This window comes from Solenopsis invicta, chromosome 8 (assembly GCF_016802725.1).
Source record: "Solenopsis invicta isolate M01_SB chromosome 8, UNIL_Sinv_3.0, whole genome shotgun sequence".
Taxonomy (NCBI): domain Eukaryota; kingdom Metazoa; phylum Arthropoda; class Insecta; order Hymenoptera; family Formicidae; genus Solenopsis; species Solenopsis invicta.
Genome location: NC_052671.1, coordinates 3252867 through 3277332, shown reverse-complemented (window position 1 = coordinate 3277332; position 24466 = coordinate 3252867). Strand labels below are relative to the sequence as shown.

General features: G+C 38.8%; 2 protein-coding genes across 5 annotated transcripts in view; one reads left to right on the top strand and one right to left on the bottom strand.

The window, feature by feature from the left end:
• LOC105199641 (keratin-associated protein 6-2) overlaps positions 1-12697 on the bottom strand; it is an 80675-nt gene extending 67978 nt beyond the window's left edge. The window contains exon 1 of the mRNA XM_039452937.1: positions 12447-12697. The gene's annotated coding sequence lies outside the window, so the exon portion shown is untranslated. The remainder of the gene's footprint in view (positions 1-12446) is intronic.
• Positions 12698-12843: 146 nt separating this feature from the next.
• LOC105199643 (fasciclin-2) overlaps positions 12844-24466 on the top strand; it is a 105702-nt gene continuing 94079 nt past the window's right edge. For all 4 annotated transcript variants that reach the window (XM_011166827.3, XM_026134607.2, XM_026134606.2 and 1 more), the window contains exon 1: positions 12844-13200. In XM_011166827.3, coding sequence (XP_011165129.3) covers positions 13131-13200 — 70 coding nt within the window. In that variant the 5' untranslated portion in view covers positions 12844-13130. The remainder of the gene's footprint in view (positions 13201-24466) is intronic.

Sequence of the window (24466 nt, the reverse complement as noted above, 5' to 3'; positions counted from 1 at the left end):
ATGAGCGAACTAAATTGCGGATATTGAAATAAAGACGCATTATACAGTACGGTCGGGATAATTAACATGTTTCAAATACGCAATTACCATGTATCACATGCGCAATTCTCATCATAATGTATGTCAAATCGCGTCTTTTCCTCAATTATACACAAAATTAATTCGTTAGTCGTTGAATATTTCGTCGTTACCAACGATCCGTCAACGTCAGCTCGCGTGGCGGTTATGCGCGTTCAAATGAACCGTTAATTATCAGTTGCACTCTGCACGCTTCTCAGAACCATACATCAGCATCGGACCCTTGGCGTGTCTCGAGCGAAAGCACATTACTTCGTAACGATAATATTTACTCGATTCGGATCGCAGACTCGAGTTGGTATCGTGAACGTATTAAATTTGACAAACAACCGGCTGCATTGAATAACGTGTACACATACGGAGCATTTCGAATTTTCGTTATCATCGTCACCAAAATAATATCCGGTAACCGTCGAGCCTCTGCGATACTATTATCTTACGTGCGATTATAAATATACATTTGATAAAGGATGAGAAATCGAGAATTTTGACGCGACAACAGTTTTTATTATAAAATAATTCGAATTTCTTTTTTATCGAATTGATCCTATTTTAATAATTACTGCTAAAAATTTGAATTTGAATTTAACCTTTAATTATAGCGAAAATTAAAACGGAGAGAGAAATTATTGGAAAAATTATTATTATTATTAGACAAACTTTTAATTATCGTATTATAGACTCGAGTATGAAGCGCTGTAAATTTCAGAATATTCTTTATCATATTTTTGTTCGTTTTTTGAGAGAAACTTCAATATACACATGATTCAATATATACATGATTACTCTCTCCGATATTCGAGAAGAAAAAATTGTCTATTGTAGAAAGAGCCGTTGTGTATCTTGCCGGCCTCGCCTGTCCGACGTAGCTCTACAAAATGCTGGAAAAAATTCAATATAGAGTGTTTACGCCCCTGGAAAACATGGGTGATTATTCAAAATGAAACAAACGGGAGCACCCACATTTTTAGGAAGCTGCGGCATTAAAGCGGCCTTCGCGGTTTAAATTATTCACGCCGTTTCATATTAACCAGCGGACCGCCTTATTCCGTTGAATTTCTCTGAACATTCTCTTTTCATCTGCGAATTACCATAATTCGCCGGCCTGACAGCGTAATTTTTCGTTTAAACATTACGTAAAGCTTCATGTAAGGCGACGGTTTTAATCCATGAGTATTCCACGAGCGGAGCGAGAACGTCGCGGTCGTGCCGCGACTGTGAGAGGCTGGCGCGTTTAAATAAGTGAACGTCTTTCGTGTCCTGGAAGAAATTTTGCAGCGACCAAGCGAATTTGCGAGTCCGCTCCCGGTAACCCAGCTTATCCCGAGATCCCGGTGCGCGGTTCGTCAATCAGTAAGTTACGAGGGACATTCGGGTTTTACGGGCCCTCATACGTCTCCTTCGTCTTATCGGGGTGCACGAGAAGCGGACGCGAAATAAATCTATCTGTCCTTCTTTCCGACTAACTCTCCCCTCTCGCCGTGGAGGGACACTAGGACCTCAGACCAAACTTCTGCCTTCCGGCCGTCGCAAAGTGTTTATACTCTCGCGCCAGGAAGAAGAGAGAAAGAGAGAGAAGAGACAAAGCGATATCCCGAGGTGAAACGTAGCGGGCGAGAGAGATACCGAGAGAGGTGTGGACACAATGCCGCCTTTTTACAGGCAAGAAGCAGTCACCGTCGGCGTTTGAAAGTTTCCCCCCCTTGGAAAAATATCACCTTCCTGGCTCGGGGGACCAAATAAATGTAACTCCGTTACCGCGAGGAGCCTGTCGCGCCTCGGCCTCTCCTCGGAAATTCAGTCTCGATTTCTTCTTGCCTCTCATTTCCTCTTGGGAACTCGCGGTAAAGATTGCATTCCCGCCTTCACTTATCGAACGAAATCGAAACCGACTTCCTTGGAATTTTAATGACGACAAGAGCCCCGTATGTATACGTGTATCGACGTGGACGATTCTTTGGATAAGCGACGGAAGAAAGTGTGCAATGATTAATAAAAGTTCGCAGATAACGTAAACTGACAATAAAATCAACGATAAATTGATCGATTTGTCCGAGATATTATTGGAGTGTACCACTAGCGCTACCTCACCTTTGAAATATTGCACTACGAAGTTTGATCGACAAAACGATCCGACAAACCAATAGAACGCTATCATAACCGCTGATGCAATTTATTTTCTAGCTTATGGCGGCAACCGACAGAAAACGATGTCGTTAACGACGTGAATGTAGGTTTCTATATAAGTGGAAATATTGGACATTTGATCACATATTGATTGCACGTTGATTGCCTAATCGATCAAGATGATATTTTATCTCGCCGACTCAAAGCACAGACACTTTTTAAAGCTTATAGTTTTAATATTGATTCCTGGCCGAGGCGTTATTTTTCGCGAAAAATTCTTTATAGTTTATTAGAGAAAAAAAGAGTTCTCACATTTGGATGCTTGTTAGCATTTATTATTAAATCGACTTTCGACTTAATAATGTGATATCACTATTTTTCGTTCAACTTGGAACTGTTTTAAGAAAAATTTATTCGACGCGCAGTTTCGTGAACTTGAAAAGGTACATAAAATCATACAATAAATATCAGCGCTATGATCCAGTTACGACCGATAAAGCATTTTGTTGATATTTTATTTGCACATTTCCGTCTAAGTTCGCTATTTAATACACAGAAAAAAAGATTTCTTCAATTTTAGTATTTATTTCATCAAAAGTTGCTAAAAGTTGTTTTATTGAAACCTTATTTGTTTGAATAAAAATTTTGTCGTTTAATTCAAAAACTCTCTATTATTTGACGAAAGTAATTCTATTACTGGTCGTACTTATTGATTCAAACATTGACTTGTTTGGCACATTTCAAATAAATTCGGTCGAATACAATAAAATTTATTAAGTACAAAGAAATCGTTTTCTCTGTGTATGAATTAATATTTGCACAATATACCCCACAGTAAATCCCAACTAATAGTTATATAACCGTTGGTTGTGTACTTTTCCATAACAAGGGTGTTACATAACAATTATATTGTTGAAATTATAGCCAAGTTATATAACTTGGTGTTTTCTGGGCTGAAACGTTTTTATAAGAAGTAACGTCAGAGAAAATGTAAACAAGAATTCATGCACATGTAATTTCCAGTCGAGCGGAATTAAATGACCGCGTATTCCGTCCACTAATCAATAACGAACTTTCGTCAATAACTAAAATTATGACGACAGCGATGTCACGTATTAATCTTTGCTCGACGATTGAACAGTAATGACGATTATTTCGCGGTAAACATGCCGACATCAAACGGACCCCCTTTGAACATACACCCGCCTCTTTATTTCCAACCGCGCTTTCCTCTCGTATATTTACCTCTGTTGCGTTAACGAGTTTCGCGTACTTCGCCCAGCCTCCGGGCGCTTTTCATATCCCTGTGCGCGGTCCGCGGCATCAAAAAACACGGCACAGAGACGCGCCCCCGTTCTTTCTTTACGAGCATTCGACCGGCTTTTCATCAGGGCAGGACGAGGACGTTGCCGGGGTGTCGTCTTCCAGGCTGTTGCCTTGCCACGATACGGTCTTCGAGGCGTGTAGCGACGAGAAGAGGAGGAGGAGGAGGAGGAGGAGGCGCAACCTCCTTTCCCGGCTCTGCACCATCTCTCGCTCTGCCTTTCTCGCTCTCGTTTCTCGGTGCGCGCGGTATCCCGTATTATCCGCCCTCGCTTTTATCCGTCCCGCTCCGGCTCGCGGATGAACGGCGACGACAGACGCCCGTTCTCGTCGTCGGTGGAACGAGGCGAAACCCTTTCGAGCGACGGCGCCCGCCTGGCTGCCTGCTTTTCAGGCGCCGGCGAACCTGCTCCAACACGGACGCGCGTACGTGCGCGCACGCAAACGGACACGTACACGAACGCAACACTCTCGTGCATTGCGCTGGACGAAGGCATGAAAGAGAAGAGGATAGGATGGTGGAAATGGCGAAAGCGAGAGAAAAGGAAATGCGAACGAATAGAATCGGATTTATCATTCATTTTTCAAGTCGGCGCGACCTTCTACTTTTCGCAAGCTCTCCTGCGCTCCGCTCCGCTCCCCGACCGTGATCCCTCCCGTTCTATCAATGATCGACCGAATTGCACTCGGCACGATAGCCCGCCTAAAGCGCGCACCTGTTGGCAGCTTAATAGTGTAAACGGTTCAGCGGGCTGAGATTGATCTACGTGAAATTGCCGCGGCGAATACAAGGATCGTTTGTATTTGTTTGATAGCAATTAATCGTTGTTAACATAAACTGCTCGCGAATCGAGTTAGATGGAGAGGTACAAGAACGCTCTCTCGGCTCTTCCCGGAAGAAATGTAAAAAGTTACAATGACGCGAGCGTTAAACGAAATGCTCGAGCATCAAATGAAATCGCGTTGCAGCGCGAAGACGTAGGCGCATCTCTAAAATGCCATCGGCAGAATTCAAATTTTCCACGAGATAAAATCGCAAGCAGCTGTGTCTTCTTTTCTTACCCTTCGCCCCTCCCCTTGCCCTGCGCAGACTTTCCCGCTCCACTCTGCCTCGTAAAAGGTACTATTTCATCTACTTTCTTTCCAGTTGCCTTCTTGAAGATTGATACCGAGAATGATTCATCACAACCATTCCCTTTGCTCTTGCTTTCTTTCGCACTCCTACCTTTTTCCTCCCCTACGTCACGACAGAAGTTTTCCCCCTTTTTTTTTTACACGGAAAAGCTTTGTCGTGTGCTCGTAATTGTATGTAAATATAATTTCGCAAAGCATAAATAAGCACTTTTTGAATAACGCAACCGCCCCGATATGCGTTGGGTATTGATCAATTTGACATTTCGAAAAAAAAGAGAGAGAGAGAGATATACATTGGTACTTGAAAGAGGATGCATTTGTTACATTTGAATACATTTGTTACAGAATACAAGATGATAAGAGGGGAAAAAAACCTCGTTTGCTCGAAAATCTGATTCAGATTGGAATAGAGCAGGATACGATGCCACGAATCAGATTTCTAAATTTAACCATTTTATTCTGCAGATTCTCCTATCATCCCGAATCGTACTTCTCGCTCGGAAATTGGCACTTTCATTTCCGCGAACATCTCTGAATATCCACTAATACTTGAAAATCTAATTCATATGGATTCCGATTTCTATATTAAAAAAAAAAAATTTTTTTTTGTCGCCTTTTGATTTTTACTTCAGCCTTTCTTATAAATGTATACGGTATTCTGCTTGCCGCTTGTGTCAAAAAATCGATTGCTATACACTGCTAAAAATCAATAGCGTAAATTAATGTAATGTAACGAAAGCAGGAGAATTAAAAATATTCAACGTACACTTATCCATTTTTTTACATTACGTTTCTCTGTTTTTATATTCTCTTTTTGTATTTCCTACTCTTCTGTTTTCTCCAAATTATCTTAAGTGTAGGTATTTATGTATGCGAAGGGTCTAGGCTCATAAACAGCATTAGTGCTGACGTGTCACCTTTGGAGTGTCACTCGGAAGATAAAAGTATAAATTATGTACACTTCTCAAGTGTACATAATTTATAAACCTTCGCACTTCAATGAAGCCATAATAATGATATTAATAATTTAATGTAAATTTAACATTGTCAAGTGCACTAAATTTCATATGCGCACGCTTTTCAGTTATAGATACGTTAAATTCAATATGCATTAAATTTAATGTGTAACTTAAAAATACATTGAATTTCATGACATTTTCAACGGTGTATTGAAATTGAAGAGCGGAAAGAGCTCTTGGAATATCTCAGTTTAGCAATGGCAATTGATGAATCGATAACTCGATGAAACAAAATATTTCTATTTGTTTATCGTGAAGAGTCCGTCGTCGGCGAAAGAGATCGTGGAATAAATATTTAGTTTAGTTAGCAGTCGCTTTTGAAGAGGGGCTGAAACAGCCAGCGTATCGCGCTTGTCCCTCATAAATTTATTACTCGCATCTCCTATCCTGCTTTCCTCCCGCTTATTGTTCCTACGGGCTTTCGGCATCGCTTTTTTCATGCGCCGAGAAAGATTTAAGTGTTTAACAAACCGACTCACTCGTAAACCTAATAGATGAACGAAACAAGCGTTTCGAGGCGTTGTTTAGCGCCAGCTTCTCGGTTCATTTGACACTTTTCTCTGTCGTTTTTATTTATTAAGTCTCCGGCATCTATTCTTTTGACTCGTCCGCATCTTTCTATTCCCTATCTCTATTTTAATTTCAATACGAAAATTGACGAGCTAGCGAGAACATTTTTATTAGCCTCTATCGGTGTAACGGGCGGCAACGGAAGCGTGACAATTAGAAAGCAACAAAACAATTTGCTGATTGACAAATTGATAGTAAAATATACATATGGATCTATATCGAGTCGTTAACAAAACTGTATATATTTTCCATATATTTTATTACAAAAATAAATATACTAAAAAAATATTGAATTTAATCATCAATATAATCTTTCTCTTTTTCGACATTTTTTAAATTTGCTAGTTGATTTATGTCTGGTTTAAAAAATTCAATGAGTCTTTAATTAAAAACGATATAATACTTCACGAGATATTTTATATCGATATCAAACATGTATAAACAGAAATTATCAAAACATCATTTTCCCCTTTCTCAAATTATTTTCAAGATATTGGAACGTAGAAATAACTGTTGTGAATATTCTGTAGCTTCACGAATCATTAATAAAGTTATGAAGCTGGTACTCAGGTTTGTTATTAAAATAGCGTGGGACATCCATCGTTATGGAACGAGTTGCGCACTTTAGTGAAACGAGATCCACTTTCAGGTGCTTGCTAAGCCGTCAGAAAACCAGTGAATAGCGTGACGGATTTTCTAGGGCAGCTTTAAGACGATAAAACCTTAACGCCGTGTTTCAGCAGGCGTCGCGCGAGAATTACTATCTATCATCTTAACAGACGCGGCTCGTTTTGCTCCAGACGAATTAGTCGTGCAAGAAGAGCGTTAACTTTCTTTCCTAATGAATTGTAAACAATGCCGGAGATACAAACTTTAAAATGGATAATTGTGGATAACATTTAATTAATTCTGCATGACCTTTCGCGCGGCAATAATCGAAGATTAATCGACCTCCGCTGTAAATTTACGCAAATGCTACCGCGACATTAACGATCCGTAATTATGTGTCTCGTGTATATAATTGCTCGGAAAACGAGAGCTTACGGTGGACAATCGTATTTGTAGCATAACGATGCTTTAACGACAGACCTATTTTTTCCCAGGAATTTAATAAAAACGACTTGCTCAATTTTCGATTTAATCCCGTCAATTGTCCCTTAACGAGCACGGTCCTTTTTTTTTATTGCCAGACGATCGATCAGCACATAAACGTTACAAAGAACAACGCCAATGTCACCATTCGACTACACGTTGCCATAAAAAGACGCGAGATCGTTCTGTCCGCAAGATTGCAGCTCATTCCGGTGTAAATAGACCGCTGACAAATGATAAACAAGCGAGGCGCCCACTGTCTGCACCTCTTGCTTTTTCCTTGTCCCTCAGAATCATCATCATAAGACACAACCACCTTTCCTCGAGTCACGAAAGACCAACCATGGGTCTAACCCGTGAAGCACGCGAGGGTCGACGAGTTTATTTGAAAAAGGATGAGCCTCTCGAGAGAAGGACGAAGTGGAGGTCGTAACCGGTGATGGAGTTTGTATACTTCTCGAAATAAAAAAGGGAGGAACACTCGAGGCTGCATCGGAACAGTCTCACCTTCGAGTTTCGGCTATGACGTCACGTGTAACGGGACGAATCGAGAATCGTTTCGCGTGAATCGATCCAGCACAATGGGACTGATAAATTTTAATAAAGATAAATTCACGTGGTAAAGAACTGTTGAATGAAATTTTACATGGTAACTTTAAGCGGACCGCACTTCAAAGCGACACGTGATAAATATCTTGTTAGATATGTATCTATTGAAAGTGTATAAAATGCATTGTTCATTTTAAATACTCACGCGCCGGCACGATTTCGACATCTGTCTTGCGATATTTGTGTCATAAGATAAGTACATATCTCGTAAGATGTATATCGCGCGATAGGATTAGAATGAAGCCGAGACTTTGCGAAAGTTGAATAGAGGGGATGCTCACGCAAGAAGACGCGTATATCACATGTATCACTGAATGTTTTTTTCCGCGTGCACATACTCACAATTCTTAACATTTATTCAAATTCCATAAAATTTTGCGTTGTGTAGAACAAGCTCTTTCGAAAGCGTTGCAGAACTATAATGTACGGGCATGTCTATGGACATGCATTACGGAAGTTCTAGAGAATTCAATATCTTCTCTGTTTGTTTCAACGGAAAAAATAACTTAGAAATGTCGGCTAAATGTCAGTAAAAAAAATTTCTTGTATCAAGTAAATATATTTTCTAGAATTACAATTCATTAGTTCAAAGAAATAATTAAGGTAACGATAAAGTTTTTTTCTTGATCAAAATAACATTTCATTAAAACAAAAAAATTATTGTTACAAGTTTAATTGTTTGTTTACATCAGTAAGTTATAATTCAAGAAAATGTATTTACTTTACTTGACAAACTCTTTTCTCCGCGTAGTTTAAATATTTCTGTCATTGTTAAAAGTTGGCTGTTAAAGATAAAATACACTTGCTGCGAGATGCAACTTTTATTAGCTACAATTAAAAAAGAGTGCTTTAACACGAATAGCTAAGAAAGTCACAATTATTTCTTACGCGCATCAAACCGCGCGTTTGAATCGCAATTTACGGAACGCTGCTACACGTATAATTGGTTCTAGCAGAGAATAATTTTTTTTCCTGTACTTGCTACATTTTAATAACCAATACATTTGAGCTTCAGCTGCAACGACATTATAATAGCTATCCGTATTTTAAATCTATGGTCCAACCGGGGATTTGGAGACTCGGGCGAATTTTCAATTTTAAATTATTCTGCCCCGAATTCTGACGCATACGAAAAAAGTGAAAAACGTTTCGGGTCAATTGTGAAATCGTATTCTGAAATGTTGAAACAGTATACCAGAATTTTTTTCCGGACTTTTTAGAGCGCAAAAACCGTTTCAAGAACATTGTTAGGCATCAGTGATCCGTTTAGACTAGGAAAGCAACGGAAAAAGACGTTGAACCACGAAGGGTCAAAGGGACACATCTTAGTTGCGATAATTTAATTTTGTCGGCTAATCCTGTCTCTGAAAAATCAGTAGGATATAAATATTATACACAATTAAATTAGAAATAGGCTAATGAAAGTCAGAGCGGGTAAAAGCATGCGCAATCACACGTATTAATATACAATCATTTATTCATTTCTATTAAAATTGAACGTTTCGACTCATCGTTTGGAGTCATCTTCAGCGTATCAATATAAATAATAAAAGTCAAAAGTCATCAGCCGTCATCAGTCTGACCGCGCTGACTCTCATTAGCCTATTTCTAATTTAATTGGGTTTAAATTTCGAGAGTCCTGAACTAATCAATCATAAATATTATAAATAAATGTCTGAAGACTTCTTGCATCTATGCTATAAGATAAATGATGTTATCGCTTCGGTGTGCAGGAAAATTGTCTCATGATATAAGTATATCGCATGTCGCGTGTCTTACGCTTGCCTATCGCATGTCGCTCCGGTGTGCAGTCCGTTTTATACGCTCGGTAGATACACAATAATACTTTAGCCGGATCAGATGTTTTCTCTGATCGCGAGTCGAGATTGCCCTTTCTCCAACAGAATGCGACGAGTCCGATTCTCCGTCTATTTCCATCTGGGCGCGTCTCCGTGTAAATTCACCGAATTAAGCCGCGCCGTTCGCGCGGCGCGAGCTTTCCGAGTGTAATTGTATACACAAGAGTCGCAATTACGGGCCTATCATTAGTGCCGTGGCAATATTTGCGTGCAATTTACGGCGCACGATACAGATACGCTATCAATCTTCGGGATCTTAAAGACGAAGACGACGACGACGACGGCGATGGGCGCGCAAGGAAAGGAAAGCTCCTCGCCGTACGTGCCATAAATCTCGCGACGGCGAGAAGGGATTCGTTAAGTGACGACGTTCAAGGCACGTGACATAGAAGCAACGAAAGAGAGAGGGCTATACTCGCACGCGTTGAGTTCCGGGAGATTAATTCGCGCGACAATGTTATTAAAAGCTAATCTAAATTAAATCATCATTCAGACTCGCGCTGGAGTTAATATGTATAATAATATTTCATTTCCATTCTCGTCCAATTTAATTTACCTCACTTCTCGGAAGTTCTTTTTAATGAGCCGGCAGTTATTGTAGTCTCGAGTCTATCAATCTTGCTCCGTATTGCGCTGCCAAGCAGATTAGATAGTGTTCATTTTTTTTGTGACTAGAGCATATACCTCGCGCGTACGCATCCGCGTGCGAGGGTTACGCGCGAGTGTGTGCGCGTGTGTGTGTGTGTGTGCACCTCGACTGGATAAGCCGTCGTCATAAATCGCCGATTTTTGCATATGCGGGCAGAGCATAGAGCGAAACAAATTCCGAAAACAAGATTGCTGTATATATCCTATAAACAAAAATCCCTCGCCGCCGGGAGATTTATATTCGTTTGGGAAAGTGTTACGCCCGCGTGTTTACGAGCGTACGATGCAGCGACGTGTCCGTAGGTGGGAAGATAAATGGCCGATCTAGGAAAAGTCGATATATGGAGGTAATAGTCCAATATTGGGCCCCTACGTGCGAAAAGTGTAGAGCTAACGCGCGGTTTAATCCCAACTTTAAGTAACAAATAGCGTACCTCGTGCGCGACTCGCTTCTCAATCGTGTAGTACTAAAGTCTGGTATTCATAATCTCAAGATCACCCTGGCAGAAAAAATTCTGCAATTTTCTACGCCAAAATGCTATAGAATTGGAACACTTTTGTTAGATACGTATTATCTAAAAAAATTAATAAATATCTTCACGCATAAATAAACATTTTTACGAAAGAAATTAATTGTTTCTAGAAATTTCCATTTTTTTTTTCCATATTTTCAGTAGAACTGTGTAATCACTCATAAAATTTTTTTGGCAGAATAAGCTATTTAAGATTGCGTAAAATGTTGTAGTTTGACCTAGTTTGATGTAATTTTATCAAGGAATTTGTAAAAATCGTACAACAAAAATACAGAAAATTTACAAAAATTTAAAAAAGCGTTCCAAGTGTTCTAGCATTTTCATATAGATGTTAATAGCATTTCTTAAATTTATGTAGAACTTTGTAAAATTTTTTCCAAGGTGAATTCTACAAAATTCTAGACAAGTTTAAGAAATACTACAAAAATGCTAGAATTAGAACACTTCTGAATTCTAAAATTTTGTATTTTTGTAATACGTCGTTCTTGTAATTTCTACACATTTTTTCGATAAAACTACAACGAGCTACAACATTCTATACATTTCTGAGCAACTCACACAGGTAGAAAAAATTTCTATAAATAAATATAAAGATCTACTAAAAATGCAAATCTGTACAAATTATTTATCTTTTCGTAAAAATATTTCTTCATAAAAATATGTATTTTGTTATTAAAATTAACAGAGCTGTTCCAATATTAGCATATTTTCTTTTGTAGATTTTTGTAGCATTTTTTAAATTTGTATTAAAGTTTTTTCGTCAGAGGAGTCTCTTTCAAGTCTTAAGAACAGTCTTAAAATGCTAATACGGCTTTGCGTTTGATTTATGACATTTTAAGGCGATGCTGGAGTCGTCTGTATTATTAACGAAAATATCTTTTTGTTAAACAAGTTACATATACTTCGTATTGGTTTTACACAAATATAATTCCTTTCACAGAATTAAAATACACACGTTAATGTATATGACTCTAGTCCATTTTTTGTCAAAAACAGGAAAAAGTAAAAAACTACCGACTTTTTAATCAATTTTTACTTTAATACAGCGACCAAAAAAATATAGTCCGCCGAGCGTTTAACTTCGTAGAAACATTATGCAGGTTATGTGTACGAAATGAAGGCAGAGCCAGATGTTAAATGCGTAAATGAATAACCGACAGAATTAAGTCGGAAAGCTAATAACTTGAGAGAATATAATGCTTGACAAATTTGTGTTTATACGTACGTGAAATTGTACGTGAGAGAGTGTACGAGAAAATATACGCGAGAGTATAGAAGAGAATGTACACGAGAGAGTGCGAGAGAGAGTGTACGAGACAAGTCTGTTGACGTTTCGAAAATCACACGTATGTTTGTAAATCGTACGTAAGTTCATTGGTAATGCCGACGCCGCCAGCATCCCCTTAAGAATGTACCAAATACAAACGAACCGACCAAAGAGAATGTTTACGTACCCGTGTGTAAGCGCCGTGCGCCGGCGACAATTTCGCGATTCGCCATTTCGACTCGTCGAATGTTCGCGTCGTGAGTCCGACGACGCGAGTTTACTATCGGTCGGAGGGAATACCTCGATCAAGGAAAACACAAAGTCAGCTTCCATTCCGGGAATGTCGACGCCGACTATCTCGATGTCGTCGTCGAAATTCGGTGAAAAACAAAGCACAAGATCCAGAGGAGATTCGGCCGATGGAAGGTCGCGCGCGCGAAACGGTCGTCATCGTCCCTTCCCCCTTCCTCTCCCCTCTCCGGCCGCTGCCGCGGCCGCGTACCTGCCTGCGTGCCGACGGAATCACGTGGCCCGGCGGAAACGGCCGAGCGCGGCCGAAGGTCTTGCCGAGCGCGTATGCGGCGCTCCCCGCTACAGTTCGAGGTAGGCCAGCGCGACGTCGTGACGTTCCATCCATCGTGGGTCGATCGAAGAATCGTTCGAATGCGCCGCGCCGCTTGATCGCTCGATTTCTGTGGATCGCGGTGGGTTCGGGGAACGCGTGTGGTGTCAGTGAACGCGATACAACGGGCAGCGAGAAGAAGAGATAGAGAAGGCGATAAAGAAAAACGTTGGAACGGTGTGTGGTGAAGGAAAGAAGCGAGGACTATCTTCTCCGTGGAGAGTGAAGATAGGCAGCGATCACGTCACGATGGCAGCCCGTCGTCGCGAGAGTTCCACCTCCGTAGCGATGGTCATTCTGTTGCTGCAGCTGATGACAGGTAAGTGTGCGCGAAAGAATTCGCCGTACGCGATAACGCGCGTCGGTGCACTCAGGAATCCCATCTGCCGATGGAATCTCGCACATGGTTTCCCACGGGACCGCTCTCGTGTGCGGTACCGTTCTCGCCGCCGCTGCCGCCGCACCTCGCGGTGCAGAAGGACTGACGCGGGAGGGAGATGGAGAGACAGGCGGTGAGAGGAAGACAGAGGTGAGGCAAGCACGCGAGTACACTCAGCAGGTGGTTTAACCGTCGCACCGCGCCCGCCGCTCTCTGGAATTCGACGTGAAGTTTTGCACCAAGTTCAGGCGCGCGCGCTCTCTCTCTCTCTCTTTCTCTCTCCAACCGTCGCTCGCGAATTCGAATTTGGGTTTGAAATGGCGCGCGTCCACCGGCGTCGCTTCGCGTCGCCCCCATGTCCGCAACGTGTCCGTTCTACAGCGTTCTACGGCATTCTCTCGCGTCGCGCGAGTTCAAATTCGAAACGACCACTAACCGTCGACCATCGCGGCCGGTTTGGTCTCGCGAGCGTTCTTTTGTCTTTCCGCCGTGGTGGCGGTGCACGAGCCTCTGTGTTTCCGTCGGTCTGGAATCCCGTCCGTCGCGGCTTTCCACGTTCGCTGCAGAATGTCGCGGCTGACCGCTCGTTCTCTCGTGTAATTGCGCTCGTTTACCGCCGTGTCGGGCGGAAGCGTGCGAATTCGTCAGCGATGAATCATTAGCGTTGGCAAATTCGCGATGTATTAGATATACGTGAATCATCGTATCTCGAGAAGTTCCGATCCAAGATGCAAATGATATGAAGGAACTTGCAATTCGCATGTAAATGTATATATATAATTTTTTTTGTGAAATTTCTGACCTTTGAATACGTCGCATTTAATTGTTTCTACTTGGAATATGGTTGTGCTGCAAGATGAGAGAATCTTGAGACTCGTGTTCGAAATAGTTTTAATCCCTCGAATGAAGTTGAGAGGAGACCATCGTTTCCCCTAGCAGTGGACGTTTTGTTTTTAGTACTGCTCGCATCTCTCTCGCGAAGTTTTTATCTCGCCATTTGGAAACTATCCAATGAAGCTGCTTGAATATTTCTAATTCGTCTCAAATATTAAAGGACGTTTTACCGTTTTTAGACATTATTGATCATCTTGAGAGAAAAGAAAGGGAGAGAAGTGAAATTTTGCAATCTCTAATAGCGAATTCGATTGGACGCATTGGTGCTGCACACTGGTGTACATTAATTCATTGTTGTGTACAAATGAACGCAAAAATACGTTCAATAAATATACAAACGAGTTAATCCGCGAAATTCTCATTATACTTTATTGTGCTGTTTATTAAAATATATAATTTTTATCTTTCGAGATATTTGCATTTTACTACTTTTAAGCTACATTCCAAAACATCCTCCGAGGAAAATTTTACTCGCTTATAACATAGTACACGTTTACATGTATTTTGTATTTCGAGCAGTTTTCCTCGGAAAGGACGTTTTGGAATGTTGTAACCTTAGATTAGATCAGTATACAATCGCGGGAAAAAAGACTTATTAAAACAACTGATGCCCAATTTCTTCACCTCTATATACTTTATCTGTAAGAAAGTATGATAATTTTATTTAAAATTCTGGTACATTTTGTATCAAAAGTTAGTAGTACGAAAAATAGCTGCTCAGAAATTTCAGTGAAGAAAACGAATTTTTATTAAATTGACGAATATCTTTATCTGCAAGATAGCTATCAGAAGGTATGAAGAAATCGGGCATAAGAACTTCTCTGATTCAGCAGTTTCATAGCCGTAATGTAGGAACAGCCAGTATTTTCTACGTTGAAATAGCAAAGAAGTTTATAGCCGAATAAAGTTGGCGATTGTAATCATATTTGTTTAAATAGCACAGCAAATTTGTTATTAACTTTCTGTGAAATCAGTCGAATACGGATTAAAATTTTTAACAAAATTGCTAACTAAAATGGCGCGTTCTCTAGCTGCTGTAACGGAAAAAAAACTTGTTACTTTAATAACTTTCATTATAACAAAGAACTAATTGCTTTGATAATTTATTCGGTGCTTTCAAGCATAATTTCTTTATTAAACTGTCCAATCCTTAATTATAGGTATTGAACTTGCGTAGCAATTTGCTTCTTTCCGTAACCGGTGACACTAATGATGCAATCCAATTTGCTATAAACATCTTCAAATAATAATGTATGTACATATGTATGACGGGCTTTTTTTCTTCTTTTTCCGCTGCTCGCAGTTTTTTGCGAACTTACTCGAAGTGTAATTTTCCTCGAAAAATTTTCATCGCATCTTCCGTGTCTGTGAAAGATCCTCGCGTTTTCAGTTCTCTCTCGCCAATTGATTAGATCGGTATCCGATGGTTTTAACGTGCATTAGTGCATCCTGAAAAAAAGTGATAATACCAAATGTCGAGTGAAATAATGCCAATTGGTTAATATAACCAAAAATAATTTTTATTTTTCTGAACATTTAGCAAGTATTTTAAAATTTAGTAAAATATTTACAAAAAATTAAAAAAAGTTAAATTATTTTTGGCTATATTAACCAAGTATATTTGATTTACATTATTTCACTCGACATTTGGATTTATTACCCAAACTTTTTTCAGTGTAGTCCAATCGAATCCACAATAACATCTCGAATAGCGATGTGCGTTTCACGAATTTCCTTTTTTTTTTTGTTTTTGCAAAAACTTCACAATTCTTCGCAAATTTACCGGAGATGTAATTTTTCTCGCAAAATTTTCGTTCGTGTCTGAGAATGCGAAAGATCTTGGCGTTCTCGGCTCTCCCTCGACAATGAAATCGAGGAAGAAGGCCCACCGACGCAGCACCTGAGCAAACCCTCGGTTCCACAGCACCTGTTAAGCGCTTAGGAGCGTCCCAAGGTGCGTTCTCTCCTTAAAAAGGATCCTCCGCTAACAATACATCTCCGGCCGACCGTAGCCTTCGTGCTAGCCGCAGGAAAAGGAACTCGTGGAAAAGGTACCTGCAAGTCAAGGCCGATTCTCGTTCGTATCCTGCGATCAAAATTTTTCTCAAAATTGCCCGCCCGACCTCGGTCGGATTTGGCCGTTACCTGCCCGTAGACCTCACACAAATTACGGCGAGAGAAGGAGACCACCTCCTCTCTCTATCTCCGTTTCTTCCTTCTCGAATATTTCTCTCTTTCGTTACGATCGTTCGTTTATGATCTGGCTCTCCGCGAGCCGGTCGTCGCAAGATGCGTCTCTCTTGCTCTCTCTCATATCTTTTTTGTCTTCTCCCGCGGTCCTTCTCACCGCGGTCCGGTTTCATCGAGTCGTTTCTCTCATTTTTTCTTTTCTTCTCTTCACTTTGTCCTTCCAAGCGCCGTCGTTTCGCTCACCGATATGATTTATAAAGTGCGCGCGCGCGTGTGTGTGTGTGTGTGTGTGTGTGTGCAAAGGAGAGAAAGGATGATAGAAAAGTACCGTTCGTCTCGACGTTTCACTTTCGCATCTTACTTGGACGATACCTGTTTCTTCCCAGGCGTGTCGCACATTTTCCTTTCTATGGGATAAACCTGGAAACCTGGAAACTGGAGCGCGTGGATCCAATCGATTAGCACGGTGTCCCAGTAATTTTCGCAAAGATGACAGCTGGTGATAGGTCGATTAGTCCTTGCACACAATAGAGGAATGTTGGACAATAGAAATAGGAATTAGAATCATTTTCTTCAATGAACGCTGTAAATGAACAATAAGTTATGTTGTATCTTGCACGACATATTTATTTTTTTCACGTTTTATTCGCGTTCATTGTACGTTACGTTTAACACTCATTGAGAAAACTGATTGTGAGTCTAGTTTTAATTTCTATTTTTAATATGTAATATTCCTCTATTGTGAGCACGGTTTTAATGTAACGCGTTAATTTGATTTTGTTTAAATTCTATAACAAACATGGAAATAATGATTTTTCTCGAGTATTTGAAAAGCAACTTTGAATATTTAAACTTTAGAATATATATTTAATACTGTGTGACAAAAATGGAAATAATCGAGTTAATAATTCTGCTTGGTCCAATTGGAGAGTTAAAAGGAGGCGAATTTTCAATTTTTAATTATTTTGAATCAAATTCGGGCACACGCAAAAAAAAAGGAAGACGTTTCGGGTCAAACAATTTTGAAATTGTGTTTTAGAATGTTGAAAGAGGACTATAATTACCATAAAATTTTTTTTTAGATTTTTTTTAAAGCCCAAGACTTTCGAAAATGCATTAGTGACCGGGTTAGAGTGAGAAAACAGGGGAGTGAAAAAAACATTGGACAATGGATGGTTAATTATCAAACAGTGGTTGGATACATTGTATATTCGGTTTTAAAATTGCGTTGTCGCACAACTACACGTTTTTTGCCATTGAAAGCTTAAACGTGACATTCCTCGGCTTTAAACTGTGAAGGTACGATTCATACAATAAACAGAATTCTACACATGAATGGAGAAAACGAGGAGGGCGACCACCTTATACATTTTTTCAACAATGAAACGAAAAGACTTCGGGGCCAGCGAAGAAAAAGTCGGATGATGTCCCGACGGATAAAGAGTTCAGCGAGTCTTTCGCAGTTTCCATCGTAAATTACGACGTGCCGTCACTCTCGATCGCGAGAGTTCTTTTACAGCGAGGATGGATCGTCCTCGCTCCCTCCCCCCCCTTTTTTTTCGTGTCTTCTCATTGTCGCGGTCTGTCCGGCGTGCATATAAATTATGGTGTCTGATGTTACGTCTGCGTAATTGTATGGATCTTCGTCACGTCAGCCAGGCACGCTCGTCGTGAACCTCCTGGGAAATATTTCTCCGGTACGTCGCCGAGACTATGCTCGGCGCGAGAGACGCGCGTGTCCACGAAAACTCCGGTCATCCGTCACTGTTGAACTTCCTCTCCGGTTCTCTTCAGTCCACAACACCCACGATCGAAAAGGCCAGTTTATTAAACTCCCGAAACTTTGATCAGTAATGACCGAGTATAAAGACGAATAATTTGGATTATTGAAAAGTAAATTGCATTGAAGTTTGTTGTATGTCGAATGGAAGAGCAAGATACTTCGGTATTGAATATCAAATAGTTGCACTCGGAAAAAAATTTAATAAAAAAAAATATTTAATCCCATCGTGTTCAGCTAAATATTAGACTGATTCAAGAATTATTTAGTCGCACAAAAAATACGGTTTATTCGACCATTACATTTTTTGTAATCAATAATTAATTAAACCAACTCAATATTTAGTTGAACGTATCGGATTAAATATTTTAGTTTTTCGACAATTATGTTTTCAGTGTGCGACAGTGAAAAATGACCGAAGGATCTGTTATACATATAAATGATTAATAACATGATAAGTAACAATTGAATCGCGTTTTGTATGTAATACAATTAAAGACGAGATAGGTCATAATATGATCTTGATGCTGAAATAATTTTCTTTTTTATTTTACATATAATTTCCGAGTCTTTCGAACTCTGTACCGTAATATAAAAATTGACTTATCAATTTAATTCTGTGATATTACTTGGGTCCTGCGCACAATAGGGGAATGTTGGATACTAAGAATAGAAATTAAAATTTTAGAATTAGTTTTCTCAATGAATATTAAACATAAGAATTAAACAGAATATTTAACCGTTTATTGAGAAAATTCTAATTCCTAACATCTCCCTATTGTTCGCGGAACGCGTTATTCTGATTCAATCTACCAATGTATTTGAAACCGAAAGCAACTGCGCACAGAATCGAAAGAGTCAGAAATTGTACGTTGTAAAATCACAAAGAATGTTTCAGCGGCACAAGAGCCTGTGTTATGGCCAATCTCGTCTTCAAGCATTATAATTAAGTTCTTGCGTTTTTTGCTGCGACACCTACCTTGTCAGCAAATATCTCATAATATCTGTTCATTATACAAGCTATTCCGTCATCGATAAATATATATACTCAACTTTTCCGTAGTTGTAAGTCACGGTAAATTTGCTGTCTCCAATTTTCGATATTTACTGAAATGAGATACCCTCCGTCTTCTTTTTTTTTTCCCTCCACAATGTTTTCGACTTCTCTCCGAGTTTTGCGCAAGAAACGATAAACTCGAACGGGAGCGCGCCGGAAGAAACTTTCGCGAGGGCTTATCGTACACATCGTAGATTTTCCCGCCCGCCGTGGCCAGTCGCGTGTCGCAAAAACGAGATGAAAGGCGACGGGAAAACGCCGCAACCGCACCGCCGCCGCGTCGCGTCGCCCGCCCGTCGCGTCAGTGGTCGGGGCAGTTTATCGCGCCGTTATTCGCGAGAAAGAAAGAGATACGCGTTGATTATGGTTATTACGTTGTTCGCGCGCGCGCGCACGCGCACACGGAAAAATGTATTCTACGGAAAGCGGCGGTGACGACGGAGCAAACCGGCGCCAGTTAATGAGCCGCGCGGCGGTTTTTTTTAATAGACACCGTCACCGCTCGTAAAAAAAGCGAGCCGACCCTGCTGTTGCGTCGTTTAGGAACAACGACGGGAGGAAGGAAAAGGGGAAAAAGATCTTTAACGCGCGTTTTCACCGCCGTCAATAATTAGCGATCCTCTCGGAGGAAAAATTTGGCCGGAAAAGCCCGCGAAAAATGCCCGTCGGGCGTAAATGCCGGCGGATCTTTCGGAGGCAAAAATGCCGGACACGCAACAAACGTCTGCCTTCATTTATTACTTCCGGTACCCGCAACGCGTATTTTAATTACGATTCTTGCACGCAGTAATTTGTTTTGCCTCACGGCAGATCTTTTTAATGGCGATGGTATTATATATAGTCGAATGCCAGCGTTTCCATTATTGCTATTCAGCATTCGTATGGCTATCGATTATTATTTGCAATTTTATTTTAAACTAGATTTATAGGAAATTTTTTTTCTTTTTTTTTTTATGAAAGATGTTAATATATTTTCTATATTTTCCATGATATTTGTTTGCGAGTTTAATCGAGGAAGATACGCGATACGTTCTCGTTAATGAAAAAAAAATTGTAATTGCATGCAACACTCCATAAATTTCTGGGCAAGGCTTTCGTTAGTACGCACCGTTCGATATCGATTTGATTGCACCGGGTACTGCTTATCATCTCGATTTCATTTATCTCGCACTATCATCGCGCTGCAAGTATTTAGTTTTCCTAACGTCTCGCTCGCGATGAGTTCGCGCAAATGAATGTTGCATCGTGAATCGTCAGCAGGAAGTTTCGCTTCATTACGAAGCAACTTGCTCTCTCAACTAACAATGCCCAGAAGTCCTCTTTTTCTTCGTCATGTTTTCGTGTTGTTCATAAAATGTATTGTTCTTAGATGCAGATTTCCGTTTTCTATACCCGAGAAATCGCACAGTTCAAAACATGCACTTGTCGCTTGTTTTCATCTTTCTTATTTTTGCAATTCATTAGTCGGTATATTATTATGTAAAGAGAAAAGAAATTGTAGCTCTCATAAGTTTAGTTAACATGTAGTAAATCACAGAATACTATACAGTAATATACAAACGAAGTAACATAGGGAAAAAGAGAGAGAGAGAGAGAAAGAAAAGGTGGCGGCATCATTATTGTAATAAAAATATTAAAAGACTTTTATTAAAATATATTTTTACATTTATAAAAGTACAATAAACCCAAACATAAAACCTACAATATTATCATATAACACTCTATCATATAACATTTAATGTAAAATAACCTTTTTTAATATTTCTCTCTATCGCAACTGTAGCGTGATCGAATCGGAAAAATTGTCAATTTCGCTACCGGGAAAGGTTCGTTGTTCCGTGGAAGCGCGAATGCGCCGTTAAATTGCACTGAAACTCTCGTGAATTATCCTGCACAACGAGAGCAGCAGTGGTTATCCTTGGTGAATAGTAATAAGTGACGCAAGGCTTAATGAGGCAGTAAAACTCGAGCGCGTGGGCGTTTTTCAGGATAATGAGAGCTTGTGTGGATGGCGCCACGGTTTGCCGTTGCAATTGCGCCCGCACAAAGTGTTACGAAAACTTTTCGCCAACGCCAATTTTCTTACCTCTTTTCTTTTTATTAGACTTCTTAAAAGTCCGCTTAGAACGAGTTTTGATACCATATTGTTTCTCATTTTGCGCGGATGGTCTTCGCGGCGCTCTAAACGTATATTAACTTTTAACACTGGTGGGATGTAAATATTTCTCGTGTAACACGAGATTACTGTTGTTTAGAAACAAAAATATTTTAAATTAATGTCGAAAATTGGATGAAAATACTTTTGTTACTTAAAGCCCTACAAATTTAATTTTCTGTTATATCTTCTGTTTCGTCTTATTTGTAAATGATTATTTTTTAGCTGCAGAATGTTTATTACACTAGACAAAAAAAACAAAAATTTTTTAAGGATGTTTTTGGCTGTACAATACGAACTAAAAGTTATTGAAATTTAAAGAACAAAGTTTTTTTTAGGTTAAATATTTTTTTAATTATCAAAAATTTTGGTCGCAAATGTCCGAATTTTTGCCCTGAAATTAGCTGCAAAGAAGAAAACAATGAAAAAAATTTTGATTTATACTTAATGATTTTTGCAGCAAAAATGACTATATTTTGCTACAGTTTTAAATAAATAATTTTTATACGAGTAAGTGGATCTAAATGAATTTTTGCTCAAATATTTATTAGAGTTTTATTAGTATATGTAAAAAATTTTGATGTAATTTGTAATGCTACTTCTTCATCAAATTTGCAAATAAGTACTGCAAAACGTAATTTTACATAAAAATCAAGAGTAAACAAAAAATTAAATAATTTTTAAATCAATAAGTGAATTGAGCTGAAATTTTATACAGACACTCAAACGTAATACTAAAATATTCTGTTGAATTTTCATATTTTTAATAATGTTTTAGGATACATGATACATCTTTAAATTTCTTTTTAATTAAAACTCTTATCAAATTTGGGGGTTTACAATTATTTCGTGAGTGTAGTTATTTAGACTACGATAAATCGTAGTCTGAACTAGTGTAATTAAAACAATTTTTTTAAATTAAGTAATATTTATTAGGATTAGTTAACATTTAATTAAAATAAATAAAAGTTGTGCAGGACTTGGTAAAGACGTAAAAAACGTAAATGTTAAATTTCAATTTTAAATAGAGAAATGTATATTTCCGAGAAAAAAAACTTCTAGAGACAATGCAAACTACATCAACAATTGTTACGCAACATTATTTGCAGATCTATACGGCGATCTGAAAATATTCACGCATTTTGCACCGAATAGTTCAATTACACCCACGTGAAGAGCGCGTGACATTCTCACCCGGAATCGCGCGATATGGAGACGTTAGACCTAATTGAACGTGCGGGTAATTGAAATACATGTTTTCAATGCAAACGTTGGCCATGTCCCAACCGTAGTATAAACACAAGAGCGCTCCTTTTTACAACGAATTGTGCGTCCGTAATATCGATCGCACGGTCGATATCGGCAAACACTGTCATAAGAAAAATAGCGTACCACCTGCTCTCGTTTGCGTAGCGAGAGCAAACTCGTCGAACTCTCGTCTGTCGGAGCACCGTCGTGTCTGAAAATCCGTTTCGATATCTTATCGCCGGCGACGCATCGCGACGAAAGCGCTGTTATCGGAGATATAGGTACCACATTTCAGAATCAGCACTCGTCGCACGTAACTTGGCATTGTTTGAAATAAAAATAAATTTCATCTCAATAACAATACCTCTAAATCTTCAAAGCGATTGAAAGATTCGACGGCTAAAAACTTGATCCAAAAGTATATTTAACTTTTGCCGAGGATTACATATACGCCCCACCTTTTTCTTTTCAATCTTTTTAATGTTTCTTCGATGTTTAGCTTCTGATATGATACACTGAGAAAAAAGTTATTAACTTGATAAAGCTTCCAACCCGATTAAATGTTTCCAACTATTTATGTATTTGACTTAAATGCATAAAATATATGAACTTCAGTTTAAGCATTTAACTTAACTACATATATATTTAATTTAAATACGTAAATGTTTGAACTGAAGAAATTCAATCGAGTTGAAAACTTTTTCTGGTATACATATTGATCCAATTTATACTTTTGAAAACCTAAATTATCATTTATTATTGTTATTTTAATCAATAAAGCACATATATATATTTTAAAACAAATTAAAATGAAAAAATCATAAACGTAAATGTTTACAAAAATTCAGTAGAAAAAGTTTACTCTTGTAATGGTTAAAGTGAATAAAAGATCCGACACACACCGAAAAAAAATTTGTTGAAAAATTAAAATATTTAGTCCGATATGTGTAACGAAATATTGAATTGATTTAATTCTTGGTTGAAATATTTGAACGGTTAACATGAATAAACTGTACCTTTTCGTGCAACTAAACAATTGTTAAATCACCCAATATTTAGTTGATCGTATCGGACTAAATATTTTATTTTTTTTAACAATTTTTTTTTTATCAATGCATGGTATAAAAATTGTTATATAAATGTATATTATTTAAGGAAATGATAAACGTCTCTGTCGATTATAATTTCAATAATATATTCTGATGCATAATATATAATAGAATAAGAATATGTAGCAATTGTTTACTCATAATCAAATGTAACAATTGTTTATTATTAATGATTGCTATTGTATAATTGCAAATATGCATCGCGCACATGTATTATGTTCCATTCATTTGCTTCATTGCAATTACTAATCAGGTAATTGAAATACATTAATGTTCGCCGCATTTTCCCGTCACGGTCGTGGCCCTTACTCTCATGATCGTGGAAATACATCTCGCCAACTGTGAGAATCTTCCTCTTTCTCTCTTTCCATCTCTCTTCTTGCAAGCACCTTGTGCATCGCTCATATTATTCAGATCGTGCCAGCTGCAATCTTCCCGCGCGCTGACTCGTATAATTGTTTCTCCTCATTGAAAAACAAAGTTTTGATATCAATAGCAGCCCACATAGGTTTAATCACGAACTTAAACAAGAGGAAGGTATCCTATAGTTGACACGTCTCTTTCTCCGTACGTTTATATTACGAAACGCGAATGTCGATTTATTCCGATGACTAAACGTTCCAGGAATCGCACTGTATTACACAATAATATAATCGACAGTAAATTACGTTCGTGTAAGTCACGAAATGGAAAAGTTTCAGTTTACACGAGATAAAATAAGACGGAATAACATCTCGTGTACATTCGTTACTCATCAATACATCGTAATAATT